This window comes from Mesoplodon mirus, assembly GCF_964341445.2.
Source record: "Mesoplodon mirus genome assembly, chromosome: 5".
Classification (NCBI taxonomy): Eukaryota; Metazoa; Chordata; class Mammalia; order Artiodactyla; family Ziphiidae; genus Mesoplodon; species Mesoplodon mirus.
This window is the reverse complement of record NC_138980.1, coordinates 124537813-124564334: the sequence shown is the minus strand read 5'-3', so window position 1 is coordinate 124564334 and position 26522 is coordinate 124537813. Positions and strand designations below refer to the sequence as shown.

At 37.7% G+C, this 26522-nt stretch overlaps 1 protein-coding gene across 3 annotated transcripts in view; it reads right to left on the bottom strand.

The window, feature by feature from the left end:
- The window catches only part of POC5 (POC5 centriolar protein), a 42861-nt gene that overhangs the window by 13571 nt on the left and 2768 nt on the right, over positions 1-26522 (bottom strand). For 2 of the 3 annotated variants that reach the window (XM_082621265.1, XM_082621264.1), the window contains exons 2-8: positions 24929-25024; positions 17743-17884; positions 12595-12800; positions 10528-10704; positions 8620-8724; positions 6629-6808; positions 5025-5178 (exon numbers count right to left, since the gene is read on the bottom strand). In XM_082621265.1, coding sequence (XP_082477391.1) covers positions 5025-5178; positions 6629-6808; positions 8620-8724; positions 10528-10704; positions 12595-12800; positions 17743-17884; positions 24929-25012 — 1048 coding nt within the window. In that variant the 5' untranslated portion in view covers positions 25013-25024. Of the gene's footprint in view, positions 1-5024; positions 5179-6628; positions 6809-8619; positions 8725-10527; positions 10705-12594; positions 12801-15852; positions 15940-17742; positions 17885-24928; positions 25025-26522 lie in introns of those variants that run through there. The other variant, XM_082621266.1, reaches the window with a different exon arrangement.

Sequence of the window (26522 nt, the reverse complement as noted above, 5' to 3'; positions counted from 1 at the left end):
TTCCCTCTATGCCTACTTTCTGCAGGGTTTTTATCATAAATGGGTGTTGAATTTTGTCGAAAGCTTTCTCTGCATCTATTGAGATGATCATATGGTTTTTCTTCTTCAGTTTGTTAATATGGTGTATCACATTGATTGATTTGCGTATACTGAAGAATCCTTGCATTCCTGGAATAAACCCCACTTGATCATGGTGTATGATCCTTTTAATGTGCTGTTGGATTCTGTTTGCTAGTATTTTGTTGAGGATTTTTGCATCTATGTTCATCAGTGATATTGGCCTGTAGTTTTCTTTGTGACATCCTTGCCTGGTTTTGATATCAAGGTGATGGTGGCCTCATAGAATGAGTTTGGGAGTGCTCCTCCCTCTGCTATATTTTGGAAGAGTTTGAGAAGGATGGGTGTTAGCTCTTCTCTAAATGTTTGATAGAATTCGCCTGTGAAGCCATCTGGTCCTGGGCTTTTGTTTGTTGGAAGATTTTTAATCACAGTTTCAATTTCAGTGCTTATGATTGGTCTATTCATATTTTCTATTTCTTCCTGATTCAGTCTTGGCAGGTTGTGCATTTCTAAGAATTTGTCCATTTCTTCCAGGTTGTCCATTTTATTGGCATAGAGTTGCTTGTAGTAATCTCTCATGATCTTTTGTATTTCTGCAGTGTCAGTTGTTACTTCTCCTTTTTCATTTCTAATTCTATTGATTTGAGTCTTCTCCCTTTTTTTCTTGATGAGTCTGGCTAATGGTTTATCAATTCTGTTTATCTTCTCAAAGAACCAGCTTTTAGTTTTATTGATCTTTGCTATCGTTTCCTTCATTTCTTTTTCATTTATTTCTGATCTGATCTTTATGATTTCTTTCCTTCTGCTAACTTTGGGGTTCTTTTGTTCTTCTTTCTCTAATTGCTTTAGGTGCAGGGTCAGGTTGTTTACTCGAGATGTTTCCTGTTTCTTAAGGTGGGATTGTGTTGCTATAAACTTCCCCCTTAGAACTGCTTTTGCTGCGTCCCATAGGTTTTGGGTCGTCGTGTCTCCATTGTCATTTGTTTCTAGGTATTTTTTAATTTCCTCTTTGATTTCTTCAGTGATCACTTCGTTATTGAGTAGTGTATTGTTTAGCCTCCATGTGTTTGTATTTTTTACAGATCTTTTCCTGTAATTGATGTCTAGTCTCATAGCATTGTGGTCGGAAAAGATACTTGATACAATTTCAATTTTCTTAAATTTACCAAGGCTTGATTTGTGACCCAAGATATGATCTATCCTGGAGAATGTTCCATGAGCACTTGAGAAAAATGTGTATTCTGTTGTTTTCGGATGGAATGTCCTATAAATATCAATTAAGTCCATCTTGTTTAATGTATCATTTAAAGCTTGTGTTTCCTTATTTATTTTCATTTTGGATGATCTGTCCATTGGTGAAAGTGGGGTGTTAAAGTCCCCTACTGTGAGTGTGTTACTGTTGATTTCCCCTTTTATGGTTGTTAGTATTTGCCTTATGTATTGAGGTGCTCCTATGTTGGGTGCATAAATATTTACAATTGTTATATCTTCTTCTTGGATCGATCCCTTGATCATTATGTAGTGTCCTTCTTTGTCTCTTCTAATAGTCTTTATTTTAAAGTCTATTTTGTCTGATATAAGAATTGCTACTCCAGCTTTCTTTTGATTTCCATTTGCATGGAATATCTTTTTCCATCCCCTTACTTTCAGTCTGTATGTGTCTCTAGGTCTGAAGTGGGTCTCTTGTAGACAGCATATATATGGGTCTTGTTTTTGTATCCATTCAGCCAATCTGTGTCTTTTGGTGGGAGCATTTAGTCCATTTACATTTAAGGTAATTATTGATATGTATGTTCCTATTCCCATTTCCTTAATCGTTTTGGGTTCATTATTGTAGGTATTTTCCTTCTGTTGTGTTTCTTGCCTAGAGAAGCTCCTTTGGCATTTGCTGTAAAGCTGGTTTGGTGGTGCTGAACTCTCTCAGCTTTAAATCTTTACTTTTGATACTGTAAAAGAAATGAGTTATTGCAGGTAGATTATATGTCATGAATTAAGAGCATTATTTGGGGCTTCCCTGGTGGTGCAGTGGTTGAGAGTCCGCCTGCCGATGCAGGGGACACGGGTTCGTGCCCCGGTCCGGGAAGATCCCACATGCAGCGGAGCGGCTGGGCCCGTGAGCCATGGCCGCTGAGCCTGTGCGTCCGGAGCCTGTGCTCCACAATGGGAGAGGCCACAACAGTGAGAGGCCCGTGTACCGCAAAAAAAAAAAAAAAAAAAAATTGTTTTAAGGAGGCCAGAAGTAATTTTTTTTCTTGTTAATAAATGTATTTATTTTTAAAATTTATTTTTGGCTGCCTCGGGTCTTCGTTGCTGTGCACAGGCTTTCTCTAGTTGTGGTGAGCAGGGGCTGCTCTTTGTTGCAGTGCACAGGGTTCTCATTGCGGTGGCTTCTCTTGTTGCAGAGCATGGGCTCTAGGTGCACGGGCTTCAGTAGTTGTGGCATGCGGGCTCAGTAGTTGTGGTTTACAGGCTCTAGAGCGCAGGCTCAGTAGTTGTGGCATGCAGGCTTAGTTGCCCTGCAGCATGTGGGATCTTCCTGGACCAGGGCTCGAACCCGTATCCCCTGCATTGGCAGGTGGATTCTTAACCACTCGCCACCCGGGAAGTCCCTCTTGTGAGAATTTTTAAAAATTTATTTTAGGGCTTCCCTGGTGGCACAATGGTTGAGAGTCCGCCTGCCGATGCAGGGAACACGGGTTCGTGCCCTGGTCCGGGAAGATCCCACATGCCGCGGAGCAACTAAACCCGTGAGCCATGGCCGCTGAGCCTGCGCGTCCGGAGCCTGTGCTCCGCAGCGGGAGAGGCCACAACAGTGAGAGGCCCGCGTACCGCAAAAAAAAAAAAAAATTTATTTTAATAGCTGTTATTAAAATGCCACAGAGCAAATCCAGCATTACATTACAGTGAACTTTTGCCTTTGGTAGCTCCATCAACACTAGTGTGTACTGCTAACATCTGTCTTACTAGTCCTATTTATCTTTATTCCCCATTGTTATGGTAAACAAAGCACAAGGGGACTTCCTTGGCAGTCCAGTGGTTAAGACTCCGTGCTTCCAATGCAGGGGGTGCAAGTTCGATCCCTGGTTGGGGAACTAAGATCCCACATGCCACATGGCACGGCCAAAATTAAACAAAACAAAACAAAGCAAAGTACAAGGCCACTGAAAACAGCTGGGATCCCAGAACCTGGCATTAGCTGCAGATGACAGTAGACTTAAAAGTAACAGGAGCAAAATAAATCATGTTGTATAATTACCAGAATACATTTTCTCCAAGTCCTGTTACGGATATTTGCCTGTAAGAGACATAGCTGTATTTGAATTTAAAATTTAAGATGGTAAATTTATTAAGGTGGTAAAACACTCTGTCCTAAGTAAATTCGTAACCTTCTTAAGTAGGTTACGAGAAATAGATTTCTTGCAATTGAATGTAGCAAGTTCTAATGATTATAATTTCTCACTGTACTTGTGAAACCCAGTATCTGTTACAAGTAGATAATTAAATTCTTCAATTTTTTTTTTTTTTTTTGCGGTACGCGGGCCTCTCACTGTTGTGGCCTCTCCCGTTGTGGAGCACAGGCTCCGGGTGCGCAGGCTCAGCAGCCATGGCTCACGGGCCCAGCCACTCCACGGCATGTGGGATCTTCCCAGACCGGGGCACAAACCCGTGTCCCCTGCATCGGCAGGCAGACTCTCAACCACTGCGCCACCAGGGAAGCCCAAATTCTTCAATTTAATATATACAACTTGCTAACAATTACAACTGAAAGCAGACTATCCAATCATTGGGGATGGTAAGTTTGTTTTTAGCATTAATACTCAATTAAAAGACGATTTACTAGAGAAATCAAGTACTCATTTGGGTATTAGCAAGATAAACCATTCAGCTTCAAGATTCTATGATTCTAAGTTTCTAACTTGCATGTGGGCCACACACCATGACTGCTTCAGAAAGAAAACGATTTGCCTTAACTCACTACCATCTATAGCGTGCACAATTGAAATAAAAACTGTTTGTTGATGCTTTAAAATGAGGGCATAACAAGCACAGACAAGTTATTCACAGGACTGAAATCATATTAATGATGGTACAAAATGAAATTGTCTCAATAAATTGAGTTTCAAACAGGATTTAATATGAGGAAATACTGCAAAAATGTTCAATGTGTACATGAAACTTTGGAGGCTGACTTAAGACTGCAATAATTATATCATGAGTATCCTCTTACATGTTAAAGTATTTTTTGTCTTTTAAAGTGCTTTCAATTATATTTCACTGCATTCTCACAAGAACCCTCTATGAAGCAGGTAAGGAAGATTTATATTATCTTCTTTGTTCAGAGAAGAAAACTAAAACCCAGTGAGGAAAATAGGCCTCCTTGTAAATTGGTGACAAAGCTGTTCTAAGCCATGTGGATGACAAAAGCCACTCAGATCCTAGCCAATACATGGACCTTTCTTGACATAGAATTATTTTACTCAACTTCTGTAGATAGGCCTATATTTGTTGAAAATGAGTTTTAGTTGAGGACTCTCTTGCACTGGAAGACAAGCAATTTTTTAAAAATGGGAAACCATGAATAGATAAGAAATATTTAATAATGAAAACAGTCTAAAGAATTTGGCTACTTAGAAATAAACAAATGAAATTTTATACTTAAAGGCATTACCATTATAGTTAAAAGAGCCTTAAAATAATGTTATACATTCAAAGCATTATTATAACATTGAGCCTAAATACTTGAGTTAACAGTTTACTTGATCAGATATAAGATACTGTAAGTAACCATGACTGAGAGAATTTTCATGGCAGATTTAAAACTGAATATAACACCATGATATTAAAAATAGCAGTGCCTGGATAAGACATAGGTACTGCAGAAAATTAGTACTGCAGACCACACCAATCATTGAAATATCCTCAAATCCTTTTTGAAAGTAGGCAGAGAATCTTAAAATACTAACCTGTATCAGCTCTGTTTTGAAATATAGTCATGGCTTCAAGATTTAATGCACACACACCCCTCATGAAAGCTTTCTTCATGGAATCTTCAAAGTGCTCTTTTTCATGCTGCATCCTCTGGATCTCAGCTTTTGCATTTTCCAAAGCTCCAGATAACTAAAATCAGGAAAATTTTTAAAAAGAAGAGAAAAAAATTGAGACACAAGGAAGAATATCTATTGTTTTTTTTTTTTTTTAAAGAGACTTATACTGTGAATTTATTTTTGTGTGAAATACTAAAATCACTCTACCACATACCTCTTCTGCTGTGTCTCAATTTATTTTAAAAGATGCATCTAACCTCTACTGTCCCCATCAATAAACCATTTTCATTCCTAACCATAAAGTCAGGGTTTAAACAAAGGGAATTTTACACCAGTCCCAATCCTGACTGATGTGTTCTAATTATACAAAATGATGTTATTTCTCACCATAAAATTTTTATGTAGGATACTAAACAAAATATATTAAGAACCCCAAACAGCCCTCACCCCTTCAGAAAAAAACAAAATGCCTGCAACAGTAACAGTTTTGTTTCTTTTTTTAACTAGATGTTATCTATAAAATTTAAAGTGTAAAGTGCCATTAGGTACAACACTTTCCCATAGACCAAATCTAAAGGGACTGCATGGGACTTCCCTGGTGGTGCAGTGGTTAAGAATCCACCTGCCGATGTGAGGGGCATGGGTTCGAGCCCTGGTCCGGGAAGATCCCACATGCTGCAGAGCAACTAAGCCTGTGCGCCCCAACTACTGAAGCCCTTGCGCCTAGAGCCTGTGCTCTGCAACAAGAGAAGCCACCGCAATGAGAAGCCTGCGTACCGCAACGAAGAATAGCCCCCGCTCTCCGCAACTAGAGAAAACCCAGCGCAACAATGAAAACCCAATGCAGCCCAAAAAAAAAAAAAAAAATTAAAAAAAGTAAAGGGGCTGCATTTTTTGCATGTCATTTTCAATTCCAGCAAATTATTTGCATAATAAAACTTTAACATTAAGATTTAGTGTTATAATGATGAAAAAAATTTTTTTCCTCTTAATATTTGATTTCAAGAGGCCTACTGCATTCTTTAGTATGGTTTTATTTTCATTTTGGGTCTCAAACGTTTTCCCATGGAAACAATGTTAATATTATTGTTATAAGTCTAAATAACTTCAGTTTATATACAACCACTTTATACCAAACTTATAAAAAACACAGTATATTTAAAATAACATTAGGATAAACACTTTTGTTTTTGGTCTTTATTTCTGGCTAAATAAAGGCCAAAAGAAGCCTAAGAAAGTATGCTTTCTTAGAGATGTAAGGATCTGTGGCTGATTTACATTTCCAAGAGAAATGTACATGCAAGAGATTTAATACTGGTTTGGAAGTCAAAGTTATAACTATTTAAAAGAACAAATAAGTCTGTAAGTCTGACTAGTACTGTTCATTCCCAGTAGTCTCATTTGAACCCACACTGCACTGAATGAAATTGGAGAAATGGGTTACTCTCCCTAACTGTAAACTAACAGTGAGTGATGCTACCCATTTTTTAATTTTTATTAAAAAAAGTGAAAAAAAAGTTTACCACAGCAACTTTGGCTTCATAGTCATTGGAAATCTGGACACAGACTTCCTCAGCTCTTGCTTGGCAAGCTCGTTCCACCACTTCTTTCCACTGCTTCTGTACTATGGACCGCCAGCCTCTCCAGACTTTCTTCAGTAAAGTTCTCTGGAAGTACTGGTCAGCTAGTTTACTTTCATAAACCTAAACGAAAGTAATATACAACCTCAAAAACACAGTGGAGTGGTAAAATATACTGGCAGTAGTAACAAAAAACATAAGCCTGTGGGAAGCAGGGTACATGCATTATCATTTAATACTGTGTAATTGTGTTCTTCTCATGTGCAGGTGGGAGGACAGGCTTAAAGAGGTTAAGCAACCTGCCTAGGTCACACAGGCAGAAAGGGAAAAGCCAACCTTGCCTCATTCCAGAGACTAAGCTCTTATCCATTACATCATTGCTTTATGCAACTAATCAAGGTAGGGGGAAAACAAAAAAACAAATGAAAGAAAATGAGTTAACTTGCCCCTTGCCATCTTGGTTATGAATTCGTATGACCTTTTAGCTGAAAACAGGACTAGGAGCTGGAAGGCAGAAAGGGTGGTGACTGTGGCTCCAGATGGCCCTGCTTTCTCTACAGCTTGGTGGCCACCACCATAAGCAGATTAATTTAATTTACATACTTTACCATCATATTTAGTACCAAAATGATCCTAGTAGGAACATATGCTATTCTTCTTTTATCAATGAATTTAAATTCTTTTGAAGGAGCATTTCCAATTCTTGATTTTCTTAAAAAATTTTTTTATTCAAAAACTGATGGCAACTTCAACTATTTCAACTAACAGTTGAACATATTCTCATTATGTCACCCAATAAATAACTTTCAAAATACGACTCAGTTTTAAATAGCTCTTTTAAATATGGTTAATGTAGATTTAATCTATTAGGATTAATTTTTTTTAAAAAGCACTAATAAGTATTCTTAAAGTAGAAATCCTATTCCATGACAGTAACAGCCTTTTCCTTAAATATTAATCTCTTGGAACTAAATGAACAAAGATTACTCCATGACTCACATGGGCATCATATATAAAAAAAATTATGTATATATATAATCTCCATCCCCTACACTCTTTGAGTCTCTGTATTCTGCCTTCTTGTGGGATACATATATACTTTCATACTTTTCTACTTCTGATACAATAATTTACTATTCTCAGCTTATATTTATACTGATATACTGATTCAGCTCACTTTTTTTAACATTTTTATTGGAGTATAATTGCTTTACAATGTTGTGTTAGTTTCTGCTTTATAACAAAGTGAATCAGTTACACATATACATATGTTCCCGTATCTCTTCCCTCTTGCATCTCCCTCCCTCCCACCCTCCCCTCTAGGTGGTCACAAAGCACCGAGCTGATCTCCCTGTGCTATGGGGCTGATTCAGCTCCCTTAATTAAAATAAAAGATATTCAAGTTTAAATTATATATAAACTAAGGATAATTTTTAAAAAGCTTTATGGACATGGATTTCTTTGATTCTTATTAAGGCAAGTTATGCAACAAACATTTATGTAATTTTATAATGTATAAATATAGTATTGCCTCTTTATGAAGATAATATATTCAGGCATTTTAGAAGTAGAAATAATATAGGAAGCATATGATATGCTAAAGGTGATAAATTCATGTGATTACATCTGAAGTCAAATTTGTTAAAGGGGATTCCACCACCAGGACATCTGTAATTTAGGTACAGTCCTTATTAATCTACTATGAAGCAGAAAATGATATATCAATAAGTCTATAAAATATAAGAAGCATTTTTTCCCAAGCCATACCAAAATCAAGTTCCTTTAAAACAAGAGTAACATTAAATTGTTAATTCATTTTGACTTACTAAAAAAATCTTTCTTTGACTTGAACAAGAGTTCTAATACATGATTCTAAATGTTTCTGAGTTCAGAAGTCTAATAAGTGTCAGTCAGCTTTTCTTTTTCACACTTACGTCCTGTCTGGATTTGACGTGGCTGATTCGCCAGCGGAAGAATGTTCTCATCAACTCTATCCTTTCCTTTTGCTTGCCTATGGCATGAGACAAGCTAGAAATCACCTGTAAACAGCAATTAGTAAAATGGTTTTTTTATATATCAAAAAATGCTAGAGAGAATACTTATGGATCACTACTGTATTCATCCAGTTAACCTCATTAAAAAACTTTCCCATATGAATACACTACTTATCAGTGAATAAAGGGGAACAAAAGAGGAAAGAAATCTTCATTATGTGTATCCTGGTAATAATCAATAAAATGTTTATATACAGTATTTGAAAATTAATATCACTGGAATTTAATTCAAGAAAAACAACCATACATTTGAGAGTTTTACTACGTATACAAAATGTTTTTATTCACTAGACTTGAGGGCAGAGACCAGGTTTAAAATATCTTTCTAGTCCCTAAATACCTTCAATACCTTGGATTAGAAGTTTCTCAATAATTGTTTAATGATTTTCTGGATTCAACAAACTCATAAAAGCAAATAATTGTTACACTTTGATGTACTTTTTTAGTGATATTATTCCTGTTCTTTTTTTTGCGGTATGTGGGCCTCTCACTGTTGTGGCCTCCCCCGTTGCGGAGCACAGGCTCTGGATGCGCAGGCTCAGCGGCCATGGCTCACGGGCGAAGCCGCTCCGCGGCATGTGGGATCTTCCCGGACCAGGGCACGAACCCATGTCCCCTGCATCGGCAGGCGGACTCTCAACCACTGCACCACCAGGGAAGCCCCTCCTGTTCTTTTTTTAAAAAAAATCTATGAAGGCTTTTAAATCCTGAGATAATATTCTTTCTTATAAAGAACTGAGTAACTGAAATATATATCTAAAAATGGACCTATTAAAAAGAGATTTGGTAAATTAGGCATATTTACTGAGAGACATTCTGGTTCTTTAAATAATTTTCAAAAGTGGAAAAGGGCAGGAATTCTAAGATACTAGTAATAGTCCATTAAGCTGTGTAGTGGCACATGGCTGTTCACTTTATTTTCAAAAACTGGACATGCATATATACTCTTTTTGCGTGCGACACTTTTGAAATAAAAAAATTAAATTTAATAATATATTTTAAAACCTTAGGAGAGAATTTTGAGGGTAATAGAGAAAATAACTGACATTAGTATCTATTGTTTCAAAAAAGCAAACTACGTAAAATGATCAATTTTACATTGCACCCTATAACACCCCCAAAAAAGTATATTTAAAAAAACTGATCATCTTATCTAGTTCATTAAAACAGTGAGTGCTGCATCTGCAGACAAGTAGGTGAGGTATCTGCTGTGAGTCCCTCTTCTCTGAAGGTCACCATCCTCCTGGGGGAGCTACAGATTTGCTGCCCATCTGCTTTGTTCAAGGTGCTGTTGGGAAGCACAAAATTAGCATAGATTTGAACCCTACTCTCAAGTTCTTAAGAGGCTGACAGAAAGTGAAGTAAACAGTGCTCTTGTGCTTATCAACAAAATGAAGGACTTCATTAATGAATAAAGACATATCACAGATAGAATGTGGGATACTTATGCCCCTCCGAAAGGATGGTTGAAAATGTGGGTAATGCTGGTTCCCTGACATTCTGTTAAGGGCAGTTAGGAAGAAAAGATTGGGAAGAAAAAACTAGTGTTCCCACATTTAATGTGCACTCTTAAAGCACACCAAACATGATGGCAAAGATAAAATGACGTGATCCTGGCACATTTAATGTGAAGAATAAATCTTATTTCTATGCATCTATTTTTCTACCAGTTTCTGAAATGATCTTCCCTTTGTATCTTGTAATGATGTAAACAATCAGTGCCTGGCATTTATTACCTAGCAAGACATTTACTGAATCTCAGTTAAAAAGCAGTATGAAAAAGAAGACCTCATCTTTTCTCCCAATGGAGACTTCATAGGTTTTTTGCAGCTCCTTCAAGTTGTTGATCTGGTTGCACAGTTGTTTTATATCTGCTGCATGCTTTTCTCTCTCTTTTTTCATTTCCATTCGGTGCCAATCAATAAAATTAAGTCTCCATTTACTTAGTTCAGATATGACGTTTGTCTGAAAAATAAATATACTGACAATTAAGTAGTCTGTTCCTTAATACCGCTTCATAAAATGACACTGAAATTAAGAAAAATTTTTTAAAAATCAGAACAAACAATCTACATAAGACCTACTAAAAAAAAATCCACTAATGAAAACATCTGCAAGTTCAACAGTCACAGCTCTTCTTAGTTCACATTCACCATACTAAGGACATGATTTTTTTCCCTATGTTAAGTTACTTTGTATGAAAGCTTAGTGTCATTAAAATTTTTTTTAGGTCTCATTCATTAATAAACAGTTCCTTTGTTTACTCAAGGACTTAAATATCCATATTAAGGTGGATCAGACAAAAAGGAAATGCAGGACTATGGCCTAGGCTGAGCCACAGGACTGGGATATTATTTAGATAGAGATGAACAGTGGAAACCATTGGAGTTGATGCTTTCTTCCTCCAAATCATTCTTCACAACAGCCACCTTACAACAAATTGCTAAGACTGATCCCTTTTCACCCTACTGACTGGCGTAAATAAAAAGACCAAATAATCATGTTATCAAAAAATTGGATAACAGTATCAAAAAACTGGGTAACAGTATGGTTAACTGAACATAGGACAATTTTTAAATGGTTGGTGGTACATTACTCCAATGGACTTAACGCCACGATCAGAAGTATGAAACCTGTTCCCTGGATAAAAATGATAGAAATTATACTAAAAGGTTACTTCTAGAATTTAAGGTTCCAAATAATGGAGAAAATATAGATGCCACAAAACTCTCATGACCATAATTTCTCCATATGTGAATACTCAGCTTAGTTTTCTCAAACTATGTTTCAGAAAACCTGTCATTTTCTCCATTATATTTTAAATAGCAGAAAAACTGCCATTTCTGGATTACTTTGTTTTATTTAGAGGCCACTAACATCACCAAAATAAAAATGAATTTTTATTGATTTATCAGTTATACACTGTGGTTGCTATAAGAGTGGCTATAAAATGAATCCATGTTTCTAAAATTGGGTCTTATGCTTCATATAAAAGGAGACATTTCCATTAGTCATAGGTACGATGTGGGAAAGGCTCAATAGGTGTCTCTCTCAGTCACACAGGCTGAGCCTTTCAAAACATCTCGAGAAGTTCAGTAGCACATGGAGAGCTGTTCCAGCAACTATTTAAAACCTTGCTATTCAAAGTATGGCTTCTGAACCATCACCTGGGAGCTTGTTAGAAATACACCATCTTAGGGACATCCCTGGTGGCACAGTGGTTAAGAATCTGCCTGCCGATGCAGGGGACATAGGTTCGAGCCCTGGTCTGGGAAGATCCCACATGCCACGGAGCAACTAGGTCCATGCTCCACAACTTATGAGCCTGCGCTCTAGAGCCTGCAAGCCACAACTACTGAGCCCACGTGCCACAACTACTGAAGCCCGGGAGCCTAGAGCCTGTGCTCCACAACAAGAGAAGCCACCACAATGAGAAGCACACACACAGCAATGAAGAGTAGCCCCCGCTCTAGAGAAACTAGAGAGAGCCCATGTACAGCAACAAAGACCCAATGCAGCCAAAAATAAATAAATAAAACTAAATAAAAAAAAATTTTTTTTAAGTGGTACAGGCCTAACTATGTGCATTTCAAAAAAATAAAAAGAAATGCACCATCTTGGACCATGGCCAAGACCGACTGAATAAGAAGCTGCAGTTTAACAGAATCCCCAGATGATTCATATGGATGTTAACAATTGAGAGGCATAGATTTAAGACACTGGACTGATCTAAGGCAACTAAAGTTTTTTTTTTTTTTTAACTTTTTAATTCAAAGAAAAGAAGAATAAACAGTGGAATCAAGAGCAAAAGTGCTATACTACATATTAAACAATTGTAAGTGAACACTGTAATACCTTAAGACCTGAACTCCAATGATCAAGCACATTTTCCATCTTTTGAAGGTTTTCATCGGAAATAAGAAAATCGGTGCCAACTACTTCATGGGCATCTACAGGACTAGAATCAGACCTTGGTGAGGAAGAGTCAGCTAAAAGATTCGAACTGAAAAAGTCCATAACCAGGTGAGGTGACTTCCTTGGGGATGACACTGGTGATGACCCTAGTAGAAAAGAAAAGTTGGAGTGGTTAGCTAAATTTAAAATAACCCAAATTGGTAAGGAGTTATACTGGAAGCCTACAAGATGTCAGTTATCTATGGAGGCTGAGGAAAATGCAGAGAATGGACTTTCAGTGTACTGAATCTGGCTATTTTAAATTTCAGTATTGTCACTGATTTAGGACCAGCACAAGAATTCTCCTACACTTCCGTCCCCCACCCACAAATGACCTCTATCCCAAATAAGGATGTTTCATATACCTAGGTATAGCCTGAGCTGAAACTATTATCATTCACATCATCATATCAACATTTACTAAGTGCTTCTTATGTTCCTGTAATAAAAACGTCATAAGGATTAGCTCATAATACACACTACTGTAAGAAAAAGGTATTATTATCTCCATTTTACTGATGAGGAAACTGAGGTTTAGAAAGGGTTAAGTAATTTACCAAGGTCAGAGTGGCTGTATATAAGTCATTATTACTTTATGTAAAACAATGGGGTGGGTTTTAACACTACTAAAATTCAACACTATAAGAGACTAGTTTAGTTTATCAAACACTCAGTTGTAAGGCACCCTGTGAGCCTTCAACATATAGGTGAGAAATATATGTATCTATATATATGTATGTACATATGTACATCACTCCCACCTCCTTCCCATGTACATGGGGCGGGGGTTGGTGTGAGAGCCAGAGCCAGAAAGAGAATTGGTATCTATCTTTAAAAAGCACAAAAATAGAAAAGTTACTATTTTATCACACATGAATATTGGAATTACAGACTATTCATCATAATTTCTCATGTATCTCACACTTTTACTATAAGGGTCCTAATAACCAAGACTGAAGGGCTTTCCTCTTTTCCTTATTGAATGTATCAAACAAAGAATAATCTACTATAGAACTTGTTATTTAAAAGTAAATCTTTCCAGAATACTTTGCAAAAGAGAAGATCATTCCCTAATACATATATATATATATATATACATTTTTTTTTTTTTTCTTTTTGCGGTATGCGGGCCTCTCACTATTGTGGCCTCTCCCGTTGCGGAGCACAGGCTCCGGATGCGCAGGCCCAGCGGCCATGGCTCACGGGCCCAGCCGCTCCGCGGCATATGGGATCCTCCCAGACCGGGGCACGAACCCGTATCCCCTGCATCGGCAGGCGGACTCTCAACCACTGCGCCACCAGGGAGGCCCCCTAATACATATATTTTGTGTAAAAAAAGGTATCAAAAAATGGTTCAGGCTAGTCATACAATGAAACACTACCTACATGTTCTGAAGATGGTTAAGGAACCCAAAGAAAAAGGCAGAATGACAAAGTACATGAATATTCTCTTTTACTACAATTAGATCTGCACTCAGGGAAAAAGCATGGCTCTGCTTTTTTTTTTTGTTTTTAAATATATACTCACCTTTTAAAAAATAGCATCAACTTAAGAATGTGGGAGGCTCTAAGTCTTCCATTTATAAGTGAGAAAATTAAAGGAAAGAGGAATTTCTTATATGGTGGCTTAAATCGTCCTTACATTAAATAACACTGAATCACATAGTAAGAAAAGTCTATTTTTATTATTCTATGTCAAAGAAAAAGTTTCAGTCTGGTGTTAGTATGCTTTTACAACCTCTTTAACACTTACTAATCTCACCCTTCAACAAAGAAAAAACAGACTTCAGGCTGAACATATCATCACTACTAGTATTCAATCAAAATTTAACAACTTTGTTTTAGTTGCATTTATTTTAACCATTGCTTTCTAATTGTAACAAGTATATATTATTTTTATGCGATAATCAATAATGACAGATATAAATTTTCCTTTTAAAATGAATTTAAGCTAAAAATGAATATATCTAAAGAAAAACACTAAATGATAGGACAAGTGGTATAAAGATGGGACAAAAGTCATTAAGTTTGTACATGGATGCCTGAAAGTTGGGAAATAATGTTCTGGTTTATGAAAAAAATTAAATTGGCCAAAATGATATCCCATTAAGTCTTTAAAAATATCTGCTCTTTGGGACTTCCCCGGTGGTTCAGTGGGTAAGACTCCACACTCCCAACACAGGGGGCCCAGGTTCGATCCCTGGTTGGGGAACTAGATCCCTCATGCATGCCACAACTAAAAGATCCTACATGCTGCAACGAAGATCCCACGTCCTGCAACTAAGACCCAGCACAGCCAAAATAAATAAATAAATATTTTAAAAAAAATCTGCCCTCTAATCTAGCAGTTTTAAGGAAAAAAATGCCACACATTATAATGCATTAACTTGTCTTAATTGTAGTATCTGGCATCTTACAAAATAATTTTATTTTTTTTAAAGATTTTTTTGATGTGGACCATTTTTAAAGTCTTTATTGAATTTGTTACAATATCGCTTCTGTTTTGTTTTTTTGGCTGCGAGGCATGTGGGATCTTAGCTCCCCAACCCAGGATTGAACCTGCACCCCCTGCACTGGAAGGTTAAGTCTTAACCACTGGACTACCAGGGAAGTCCCCAAAAATATTTTATTTTATTTTATTTATTTTTTATAAATTTATTTATTTATTTATTTTTGGCTGCGTTGGGTCTTCATTGCTGCACACAGGCTTTCTCTAGTTGCAGTGAGTGGGGGCTACTTTTCATTGTGGTGCGCAGGCTTCTCACTGCAGTGGCTTCTCTGTTGTGGAGCATGGGCTCTAGACACGTGGGCTTCAGCAGTTGCAGCATGCGGACTCAGTAATTGTGGCTCACGAGCTCTAGAGCGTGGGCTCAGTAGTTGTGGCGCACGGGCTTAGTTTGCTCCGCAGCATGTGGGATCTTCCTGGACCAGGGCTCGAACCCGTGTCCCCTGAATTGGCAGGCAGATTCTCAACCACTGCACCACCAGGGAAGCCCCCAAAATTATTTTAAATAGTATTATTTAATAAATTAGTAGTAATAGCATTTAAAAATCCTGCCAATAAGTAATATGCTGCAATTATTCCCCTTACTAGATGGATAATATTCATCAAGCACAAAATGTTGTATATTAATAAAAATAAGCTAAGGAAAAGTCATATGTCTGTCTTTGAATGACTTGAAGTATTTAAATCACATCTTTTTCCAACTTCCATCCTCGTTTCTCTTACTGCAGGGCTATTTCCTGCTGAAAAGAAAGAGATTTTTCTTTTAATTAAACCTAACAAGTCTTATGTAGAATGCCTAATCATACACACCTAATTTAAGAAGGTAGCTGTACACAAGTCAGATTTTAGAACAAGGAAAATACAGTATGCTGGGATACAGGAACATTAAGACAAAGAATAGGAAGAAAGAAAAATGTTTGACTCAAAAAGTCTTATTGTATCATTAATAAGCTCAATTCACCCAAAAAATATGGATGAAAAAGAATTCAGTCTACTAATGGCATTCAATTCACACTAAAAGAGTAAGTGGATGAATGACATTAGAACTTAGAAAAGCTGTCTTATCCTACAACACTGGATATTTCTGGGGACTGCTGCTTTTCACTAGCTGCATTCAAACTAAAGTGACACCGGTTCCCCCCAAATAGGGACTTCTTTACTTCCACCTCAGAAACCTTTAGTCAATACATGGTGAAAAGGAAACTGGGAAAAAAACCTCACAAGGATGGCTGTGTCAGAGGCTTACAGAGACTTTGCCAACTTCAACACACCCTATTTATACCAAGCAACAGCAATACCAAGAGTAAAGAGAATGGGATAAATTTACGTAGTCCATTCTAACCAAGTCTGTGTGTGAATCAGGATATCTAAACTCACTACATGTTGTGTGCTTAGATCTCAAATCATTTTTGAAAAGGGCAGAGCATAAACAAATGAATACTATCTTACATGCTAGAAAAGACCAGGGTTCTTAGGTCCCAAGTGATTGCTTTAAGAGAGTATTCAGCACTTTGGGTTTGCTCAGTAGGAAGTGCATATAATCAAAACACGGTCGAGATCACTGATGGAGAATGAATAAATCCAAGGGTCATATCTCTTGAAGATCAACAGAATCTGGGCAGAAAGTGTTCAGTGTTAGTACGTTTCAGTGTTAGAAGAAATATGTATGTTTTGAGGTTCTGGTCCTATTTGTTGATCCAGTGCTGTGGGCTGAGAAGCAATGAAAACTCCATGTCTACAGAGGGAGAGGAACAACAGACACTAGGGCTGTGACTTACCAGGAACCCAAGAGCCTGCTGGCTCTGACTAGGCTGTGTCATGTGCTTCAACAAGGGATCCCTGGAGTTATGCTTATTGTTGATAACTGCCCATTATCAGGGCTGTTTTAGGAGGGCTATCTGCGCTCCTTGAAAGAACACTTGTTTTGAGTGAGCTGTTTGGAATCTTGTATTGAATAAGGAACAGATAGGTAAAAGGAGTTTTATCTCCCTTTCTCTACCTTTCACTCACTCATCTATCAACACACATCCTGGTTTGTGTTAGTTCTCAATTCTGTCAGTGACACAGTTCAAAGATGGGTTCGCCTTTGTAGTAACAATCCAAACAGTCCTCCAGGCCTGTATAAATACTGCTGACAAAGTCCTAGCACATGGTTCCTGAACTTAAGGGGTTCTGAGGGCTACCTATAGACCATCTCTAATTTGGGGGCTTGGGCATTTCGTTTCCAGTGTCTCCTGGCATAAAACCATTGTAACAAGTACAGAGATGCAACATACTCCACTAAGAGACATGTAATTTCTACAGTGTTGCTCTAATTTTATGACTTTTCATAAAATAGCTAAATGAAGTTCAAATAAAAATCCAACTGTTATATAAGAGCCAAGAAAAACGTATTAAAATGTAAAATTTCCCCCAAATTATAGTGATATACACTGTTGACTGAGAAGAATCACTGGAGAAGTATTTTCACAATCAAAAGTCAATAGCATTAAAAAACTCAGTAACACCTTAAATGAAGAGATATCTCAAAAAATATACATAACCTGGATTTTGAAGAATATCATCAGTCATAGTAGGAATTCTAATATCTGGCACCACTTCTCCCTTAGAATGAGACGGTTGTGAAGCACTTGATTCAACATTTGGAGTCACTATAGCGTAACGAAGCAGTTCTTCATACTCTTCCTATGAGAAGCCAACAATAAATAATGTATTATATCCCTGTCGCAAGACACTCAGGCAAAAGAATGGTAATGGCACAAAGATGTTCTCTACTTCAGTTCCCAAAGCAGTATGCCCAAACGATAGTAAGGAATGTGTACTTTTGATTTATGTTTTTCATTCATCATTTACTCACTCTCTTGTAGTAAGTAAAATTTCTCAAAAACAAGCAAAAAATCCAACAAATATACCTACCCAAATTTCTTCTAGTGCTAATGCCGTAGTACCCATATTCCTTCAGCATGTCAATTTAAAACGGTGACACAGATTACCTAGAGCAGTTTCCTTAAGCTGATCAACAACTACAACACAGAAGAGCCCTCTTTCAATTGGCAGCTGCTTGCAGGTGGGAAAAGACACGGCAATTTCTCTGCTTTTCTGAAATTTAGTTCTAAGATGCTGCTTCCTAAGACTCCACAACAGGAAGGTCTAGGGATGAAAAGTAGTTTGGGCTCTGATCAATCCCTGCTCCCACCCAATTCTACAACAACCCTGAGTCTCTTTTCATATGTAAGCATGGAAAGAGTATGAGAGAGATACTGTAAGAGAAAGAATACTGAAGATAAAAAGAGAACACAATGCCAACCTGCATTCTACCTGCTGGCACATCATGGCACATGCCAAAGGAGGATAAAAAAAAGCACGCCATAAAGTGTAGACCTTACAGAAATATTCCTGAAGTTAAAAAAAAAGTGGAATTTCCTAATATAGATAGTTAGATATTTGTTTAGCCAAACCAAAAAATTCTATCAGTGAAGTAAAAAATATGCTGGAACTTAGTCTCCATTCAAAAGGGGTTGGTCACTGAGGCAACAAATATTCCTATTCAGGAGTAATTTCTAAGGATATTACGCCATGGACCCAGAGAATGTCTTTGCAGTAAAAATGGGGGGAAGGTTTTCAAGAATATGAAATGTCATTATTTTAAAGAATTATTTAGTATTAATTTTTCTCCATAAATAGTTCAGATACAGAAAATTCCACTATCATCATTTCATTGGTCATAACTGTCTTATTATTTGATTCACCTTCAGGATGAAGAAAAATGATGCTAAAAATTACCTCCTTGAAGTGTCACAGTAAATATCTGCTGAATTGAGTTAACAGAGATTCTGTCTAAAGCAAAGAAAGAAGCTTACCTTTAATAAGACTGTTATGCTATGGTATAGGTGTTTGAAAATTAGCAACCCTTACTTTTTCCCTATGTTTTCTATGAGTAAGAATATTTAACTGTCTAAACACACTCAAGTGTCTGGCCATGAATATATCGTAGTGTCTTGTGTTTCCCAAAAGAATAGATGTAATTGCAGTCAGAGTTCTGAAGTCAGAACTACCTTGTAGACTATGTACGTAGTCAATATCAATACGTTTCAAACTAGTTTCCAAGAAGGTACTTCAGGGAATCCACAATATTTTCTTCATATTTCATTTTTAAGCTATTTAACTCTTTAAAAATTAATAAAAGAGCATACACTATCAAAGGTGCCATATATACTAAATTTTAACAGGCCAGAAGCTGTATATTATTAAATTTGTTTGTTGGTTGGAATAAAGCTCCTTCTGCCATTGATGTCAAATTCTTGTGAATGTGTCATAGATTGGAAAGGTTGTAGCTCTGTACAAGTTTATTTTTTGTTGTTATTTTAACTTCACACCTGTACACATCTGCTCAAGTAAGCTGTACAGGTGAGCACACAACTATGACATAAGTGGTCCACACCAACTACCAGCCACTCAAACTCAAGCGCATCTGATGGGGCCAGTCCCTCCTTATGACACGAGAGTGATGAGTTGTGTGGTATCCAGTGACTTCACACCTTGTCACATGCTTATCATTAGCACTTATTCTAAGTTTGAGTCTTTGGGTGCTGCTTGTGTGATAAAAAAGTTTGAAGAGGTGATAGATTTTTGTTGGTGATTCAACACTGAATCAAAAATTTCCTAGCAATTCTTTTTTACACTTCAAATCAGTTTAACTGAAAATGAGATATGTTATTAAAAATCTACTATTTTCAACTACTTATATAGAGAATCAGAATTTTCTTGTTAATTTGTAACCCAAACAAAATATAGAAGTAAACTGGATACTTAGGTTTATAATACTGCACTGGCCTTCAAGTATCCCCCAATTTCAAATGTACGTTTATCAAGGCAGCTCCATTGTTTTTCCTTACTGCTTTTATGAGAAGTAAATGTCACAAATTTGAATTTATGAAATAAATCTATACAACTGTAGTTTGGCTCTAATCTTTTTATGTTGGAATTTGAAGTAAAATTATTTGAAGAAAGAGTTTATGCTTGATAAACGTTTATGCTTGGTAGATGTTTGAAAACTGCTAGTCTTTAGGGGAATTAAATGTAAAGGAGTGACCTGGTTTCAGTTTCAACCTTGATTTAACATTTAACATAGATTACTTACATGCAGTAAATTTTAGTCATAGCAAATACCGATTTTTACATATATTAAGGCTAGCAACAGAAGAGAAACAGAGATATTGCAAAGAGAGCACTGTTAGAAAACTCAATCATCAGAATCTCCTTCATATAGCTATAGTCAGCTCCTTTGTCAGTGATGTCCTCTTCATGACAATAAGCACATGTCTGAGTTTTAAACTTACATTTCCTGATAGAAAGTAAGAGTCAGTATTTCACATAATGGTTATCACTGAGGTTGAAGGCTCTTATCAGAAAAAAAAATCATTTAGAGTATCAGAGATACAACATTTAATTTTTATGTAAACAAAAATAACTGTAAGTCTTTAAATAGATGTAAAAAGCCTTAGGTTTATATTTCCTAAAGCATATCAGTTTTCCAGTTACTAGAATAAAAGGAAATTCCCAAATAGTTTGATAACTTGAGGCCATACACAAGATATTTCACTGGTTCCAACAACCCTGAATGTATGAGTCAGTCCTAATGAGCTAACTATCAAAATATATAAACTTTTAAGTATGATAACTTACTATGGTAGAGAGGCTAACAGTTCAGCAGCTTCCATTTCCCCTTTATTCCTTTAAGTTAATAAAACTGCAGGGTTTGACCTAGGCAAATGGGCACCCACAGACATTTCTCAGCCTCCTTCGCAAGCAGGTGTGTCCAAGAGACCTGGTCTATGGGATTTGAATGGAAATGATGGGTGCAACTTCAGATCAAGTCCTTAAAAAAGAAGCTGCTTGCTTCCTACTCAGCTTTTCCCATGGGCTAGAGGTTGTAGTGAGTCAATGCACTCACTGGCAATGCAAACACAGTCAACCCTAGGGCAGGGTCGAGCAGCAGGAGAGAAAAGACTGGGTCCTCAGATGACCACAGGACTGTGTACCAGCTCAGATTTTTACAAGAGAGAGAATCAAACTTTAAGCCACTCACTTAAATCACTCTTGATTCCTGTTAAAGCAGCCAAAACAACATCCCAGTATAATCTGCAAAGAGCCAAAGTAAACTTTCGATTTTGGCAAAGAACATATAAAAGTGTGGCTATTATGGAATGAATTTTTGTTTCCGCAAAATTCACATGTTGAAGCCCTATTCCCCTGGTGTGCCTGTAGTTAGATAAGGGGGCTTTAAGGAAGTAATTACATAATTAAGGTTGAAAGAAGTCATAAGGGTGGAGTACTGATCTGAAAGGATTAATGTCCTTATAAGAAGAGAAAACAAAGAGCTCTCTCTCTCTCTCTTTCCCTGCACACATGTTCCAAGGGAAAGGCCATGAGAAGGTGGCCGTCTGCAAGCCAGGAAGAGAGCCCTCTTCAGAAACTGACCCTGTCAGATCTTCATCTGGTACTCCTAGGATCCAGAACTGTAAGAAAATAAATTTTTGTTTAAACAACCCTGTCTATGGTATTTTGTTAAGAGAACAGGAGAAGATTAATACAATGGCTATCTTATATTTGTATTTTGATGTCAATTAACTTTTTAGCATCTCCTTCCTCTGGAGGCAGTTACAACTAGATGTAGCCAAATCAGCTCTGCTCGGTTAGTTTATTACCACAGGAATAAACTGTGCCTCTAGGAATGGAGGGGAAGTGAAAGTCAGAGACTTTAACTTGTGGCTTCCCTAGTTTGACCTTTGAAAAGGGAGAAAGATCCGAACATATGTTTCCAAGTTCCCACAACAATCACTATGAGTTAAAGGGGATGTAAGCAGGTATATGTTAATAGGATTCGATGTACATATACATTTTAACTTACTTTAAAGAAAAATTTTAAAAAATCAGTTATTTGAACAACTATTTTAGTTTCATATATGTAGATACAGGCCAAATGGGTTATTTTTTAGTTAAGGATCAAAATATTGTCTTTCTTAACTGTCAGAGATAACCTGCCTTAAGGTAAACAAGAATCCTAAAGTAATAACCAAAACTTGTAACTCTGCCCCCCCACCCCCCATCCAAGAGCTGGACTGATGTGAGCCTAAAATACAGCTGAACCCATGCATACCAGGTGCGGTCAGGACAACTGGCTGATATTTTTGAGTTGTGTTTAGAGGAAATTGTAAGTGAATAAGCACTATGGATAAAGCCCCTCCCTCCACATTTATCAGCAACAGTTTTATGAAGCATTCACATATCTGAAACTAATAAAAACGCTCTTGGGCTTCCCTGGTGGCGCAGTGGTTGAGAGTCCGCCTGCCGATGCAGGGGACACGGGTTCGTGCCCCGGTCCGGGAAGATCCCACATGCCAGGGAGCAGCTGCGCCCGTGAGCCATGGCCGCTGGGCCTGCGCGTCTGGAGCCTGTGCTCCGCAACGGGAGAGGCCACAACAGTGAGAGCCCCGCGTACCGCACAAAAAAAAAAAAAAAAAAAAATGCTCTTAAGAGGAATACTGATTTATGAGGGGCCTTTGTATTAAGTGTTTGGTGTTACATGTTTACTATATATGTTAAATTATATAATTATTTTATGTTATTTTATTTTTAACATCATTTTTGGCATTTCATTTTGAAATGTTTCCAGTAATGGAATATGGCCAGCTTTTCAACTGTGGTCAAGAACCAGTAGGGTCATAAGCTGAGGGTTACTAAAAACAGAATCTCAGTTGGGGTGACATTCTAAGTAGGTAACCAATAACACAAAATGATTTCTGGCATGTCTAGAAGATTCTTCCCCCACCCTCTCTTAAAATTCTACTCTAGACGTTTCTTTTAATGTAAAGCTTTGTTTCTTGACAAAATGACAACTTGAGATGTTATAAGGTGTTTACATTTTAGTATTAGAGGGTCCTGGACCCAACAATTACAATGTGTGAGTTTTTTCCCCACAACCACCAAGCAATTCTCAGACACCACTTGTGTGTCCTATAATTCAACTCAATTCTGACACTTTCCACCAGAGATGGCATCAGATTCCAAAGGTGAAGGGATCAGTTCCACAAAACTGCCCTCCCCCACCCCACAACTTCAGATGCCAGTCGCGAGTCCAGGTTATCACCTGTGTTTCTGACCAACCAGCTATGGACTGCAGGTTCCAAAGACCCACTCCTTGGGTTTGAGTAATTTGTTAGAGGACTCACAGAACTTGGAGAAACATTTTACTTACTAGATTACCAGTTTATTGTAAAAGGATATAACCCAGAAATAGCCAGATGGAAGGAATATACAGGGCAAGGTATGGGGAAGGGGCATGGAGCTTCCGTCCCCTCTCCTGGCAGGCCAGTCACCCAGCACTTACACGTGTACACCAACTGGAAGCTCCCCAAACCCGGTCCTTTTGGGTTTTGATGCAGGCTTCATTAAATAGGCATAATTGAATAAATCAATGACCACTGGCGATTGATTCAACTTCCAAGACCCTCTCCCCGAGGTCAGGGGGGTGTGACTGAAAGTTTCAACCCTCCGATAACATGGTTGTCTCTCCTGGCAGCCAGTCCCCATCCTTAGGCGAGGTCCAGAAGTCACATCATCAACATAACAAAAGATACCATCATTCTCACTAGTTAGGAAATTCCAATAGGTTTAGGAGCTCTGTGGCAGAAATGGGATGAAGACCAACTATTTATTTATTATAACTCACAATATCACAGGTATAAATAAGTTAATCAGTTCTCTCCTGAAGGAAGTTTGGATGTGGCAAAGATGAAGGGTGCAGGACAACACTGTTGCCTTAAGAGATAGCACTATATGGGAGAGGTAACATCCAAAGGGAAGGCAAGGATGAAACATCTAAGTCACAATTCCAGACCACTTTTACCCTAGTAAATATTCACAGGTACTTTTCCAATAGCTTCCCAATTCCTAAACCTGTCATTTCAATTAAAGGAACACATCTGTTTCATAAAATATTTCCCTAAAGCTTCTGTCATCTTATGCAGTGCCAGTAACAACTTACTCTACTTAGGCATAAACATACCATCCAGCTTTTCCCCTCTTAAGTAATATAACCATAAAACCCAAGATATACCGTGTCAGTATTCTCTCATTTAAAATCTACTCTAGAAATCTGAATCCATATTTTTGATGATAAAACACTTAGAATTAAAAGAAATTGAAAACATTTCATATAAAAGCCACGCCTTCTGTAGTCAATGTACCTGTCACTGTCCAGGTCCTGGGCACCAGCAGGTGTTGAATGGTATGGCAACAGGGGCCAGAACCAAGAGTGGAACACTCTTGGAACACTCTAGGGCCCCAGAACTCTGGATGGTTTGATATTGGATTAATTTGCATTAAAGGGAAAGCAGCATTCAAATGAGAGAGCTACAAAGAGAAAATTTCAAGAAAAAATGTTTCTTCAGATTTTCAGCTTCTCCTCTCACTGTGTTGTTTGAAGCCTTTGTACAGAGAATGCTGGAAGCGTTCATGATTATTTTCTGAACGGTTAATTAAAACAATGTAAGGTATTTCCCAAAGTTTGTAAAATAATTCCCAGTTTGATATTATTATAATTTGATACACATTATAATTATAAATGCAAATGGCATGAATGAATGAAAAATGTATTCCTAGTTTTCCCTCATATTGTCTCTTGTTTGAAATAAATAAGTCATGACAAATTTAGACATGTCTTCCTACCTGAAGATCTGAAGAGACAGAACTGCCTCGGTTGGAGTCATTGTGCAAAACTGGAGGTGAGCATTTCTCCTCATCTGATGACATTCTGTACAAATACTATAAAACAGGAGAAGCTAACTTTAGTTTGTTTTTTGTAATATTTAAACTAAAATAAAATGTTTTCTATATACATATATGTGTGTGTAATAACATCCTACCCTGTAAACAATAACCATTCGATATGTTAAAATCATTCAACATACTGAACACCCACAGACGAAATCACTGGGCAAGAAAAACATAAAGACTCACTTCCCAGCGAGTGAGTTTATAATGTAGTCAAGGAGATGAGACAAATACATGAAAGGTTAAAGAAAAAATGGAGGCTCCCCAGAAAAAGCCATGGTAGGGGCTGCTGAGAATCAGAACGTGTGATCACTGTTCAACAGTGTGTGAGGACCTAGGTGCTGCATCCTTTCTTAAAAGATACTGAACCAAGAGAGAAGGAACAACCTATGTAAATTCTCTGCTTGGCGAACTGACCTTTTGGGAATACTATTTTTTTTTTTTTTTTTTTTTTTCGGTACGCGGGCCTCTCACTGCTGTGGCCTCTCCCGTTGTGGAGCACGGGCTCCAGACGCGCAGGCTCAGCGGCCATGGCCCACGGGCCCAGCCGCTCCGTGGCATGTGGGATCTTCCCGGACCAGGGCACGAACCCGTGTCCCCTGCATTGGCAGGCGGACTCTCAACCACTGCGCCACCAGGGAAGCCCCGGGAATACTATTTTAAGAAAAGCCTATATGGAAAAATAGATTCTAATACCATTCAAAGAAAAATTGTTTAAGGTCTTAACCAAAAAAATAAATAATAATAAAAGTACTGGTAGTAACAAGTACATAAGTTCCTTAAAAGGCATATTATGACTATTCAAATGATCTGAACACCAGTTATATGTAAGACATTGGTGAGAAAGGTAAGATGAAGAAGTCCTTGTTCTCAAGGACTCTGCAATCTGTAAGGAGGGCCAGACATGTATATATTAGAAATGACTGATGAAAAAAGTGCTTAGATCCTAAAACAACAGAGGCACAAAGTAGGGAGGTCAGAGTAGCCTTCTTCACAGGGTAGGAAGATGAGGGTGCGAAGGAGTGGGAATAAACGATCAGGGTGTTGAGACCTGAAAGACAGATAAAAGATTAAAGGATATGCAAGGCAATAGCACAGCATAAGCAAAGACAATGAGGCATGGACACATACTCCAGGAACTACAAGTAGTTTGTGAGGCTAAAGCAAAGGGGACAAAGCAAGGTTTGGTTAAGGATGAAACAGGCAAGGTAAGGAGCAGCCAGATCATGGAAGATCATAATTATGTCATGTTAAAAAGTTTCGTCTTTCTTCTAAGAGAAGTTATTAAAGTCTTAAACAAGTGATAACATGATCAGGCTTGTCTTTTAGAAAGATCACTCTGGCAGCTTTCAGGATGGATTTGAGAGGTGGGATACTGAAGAAAGAGCAACAGAGAGCCAACTTCAGTAGTCCAAGAGATAAATGTTCCCTCCGGCAAATGGGGACCTGAATGGAGCAGGCAGCAATGGGAAGTGGACGGAGTTATGCC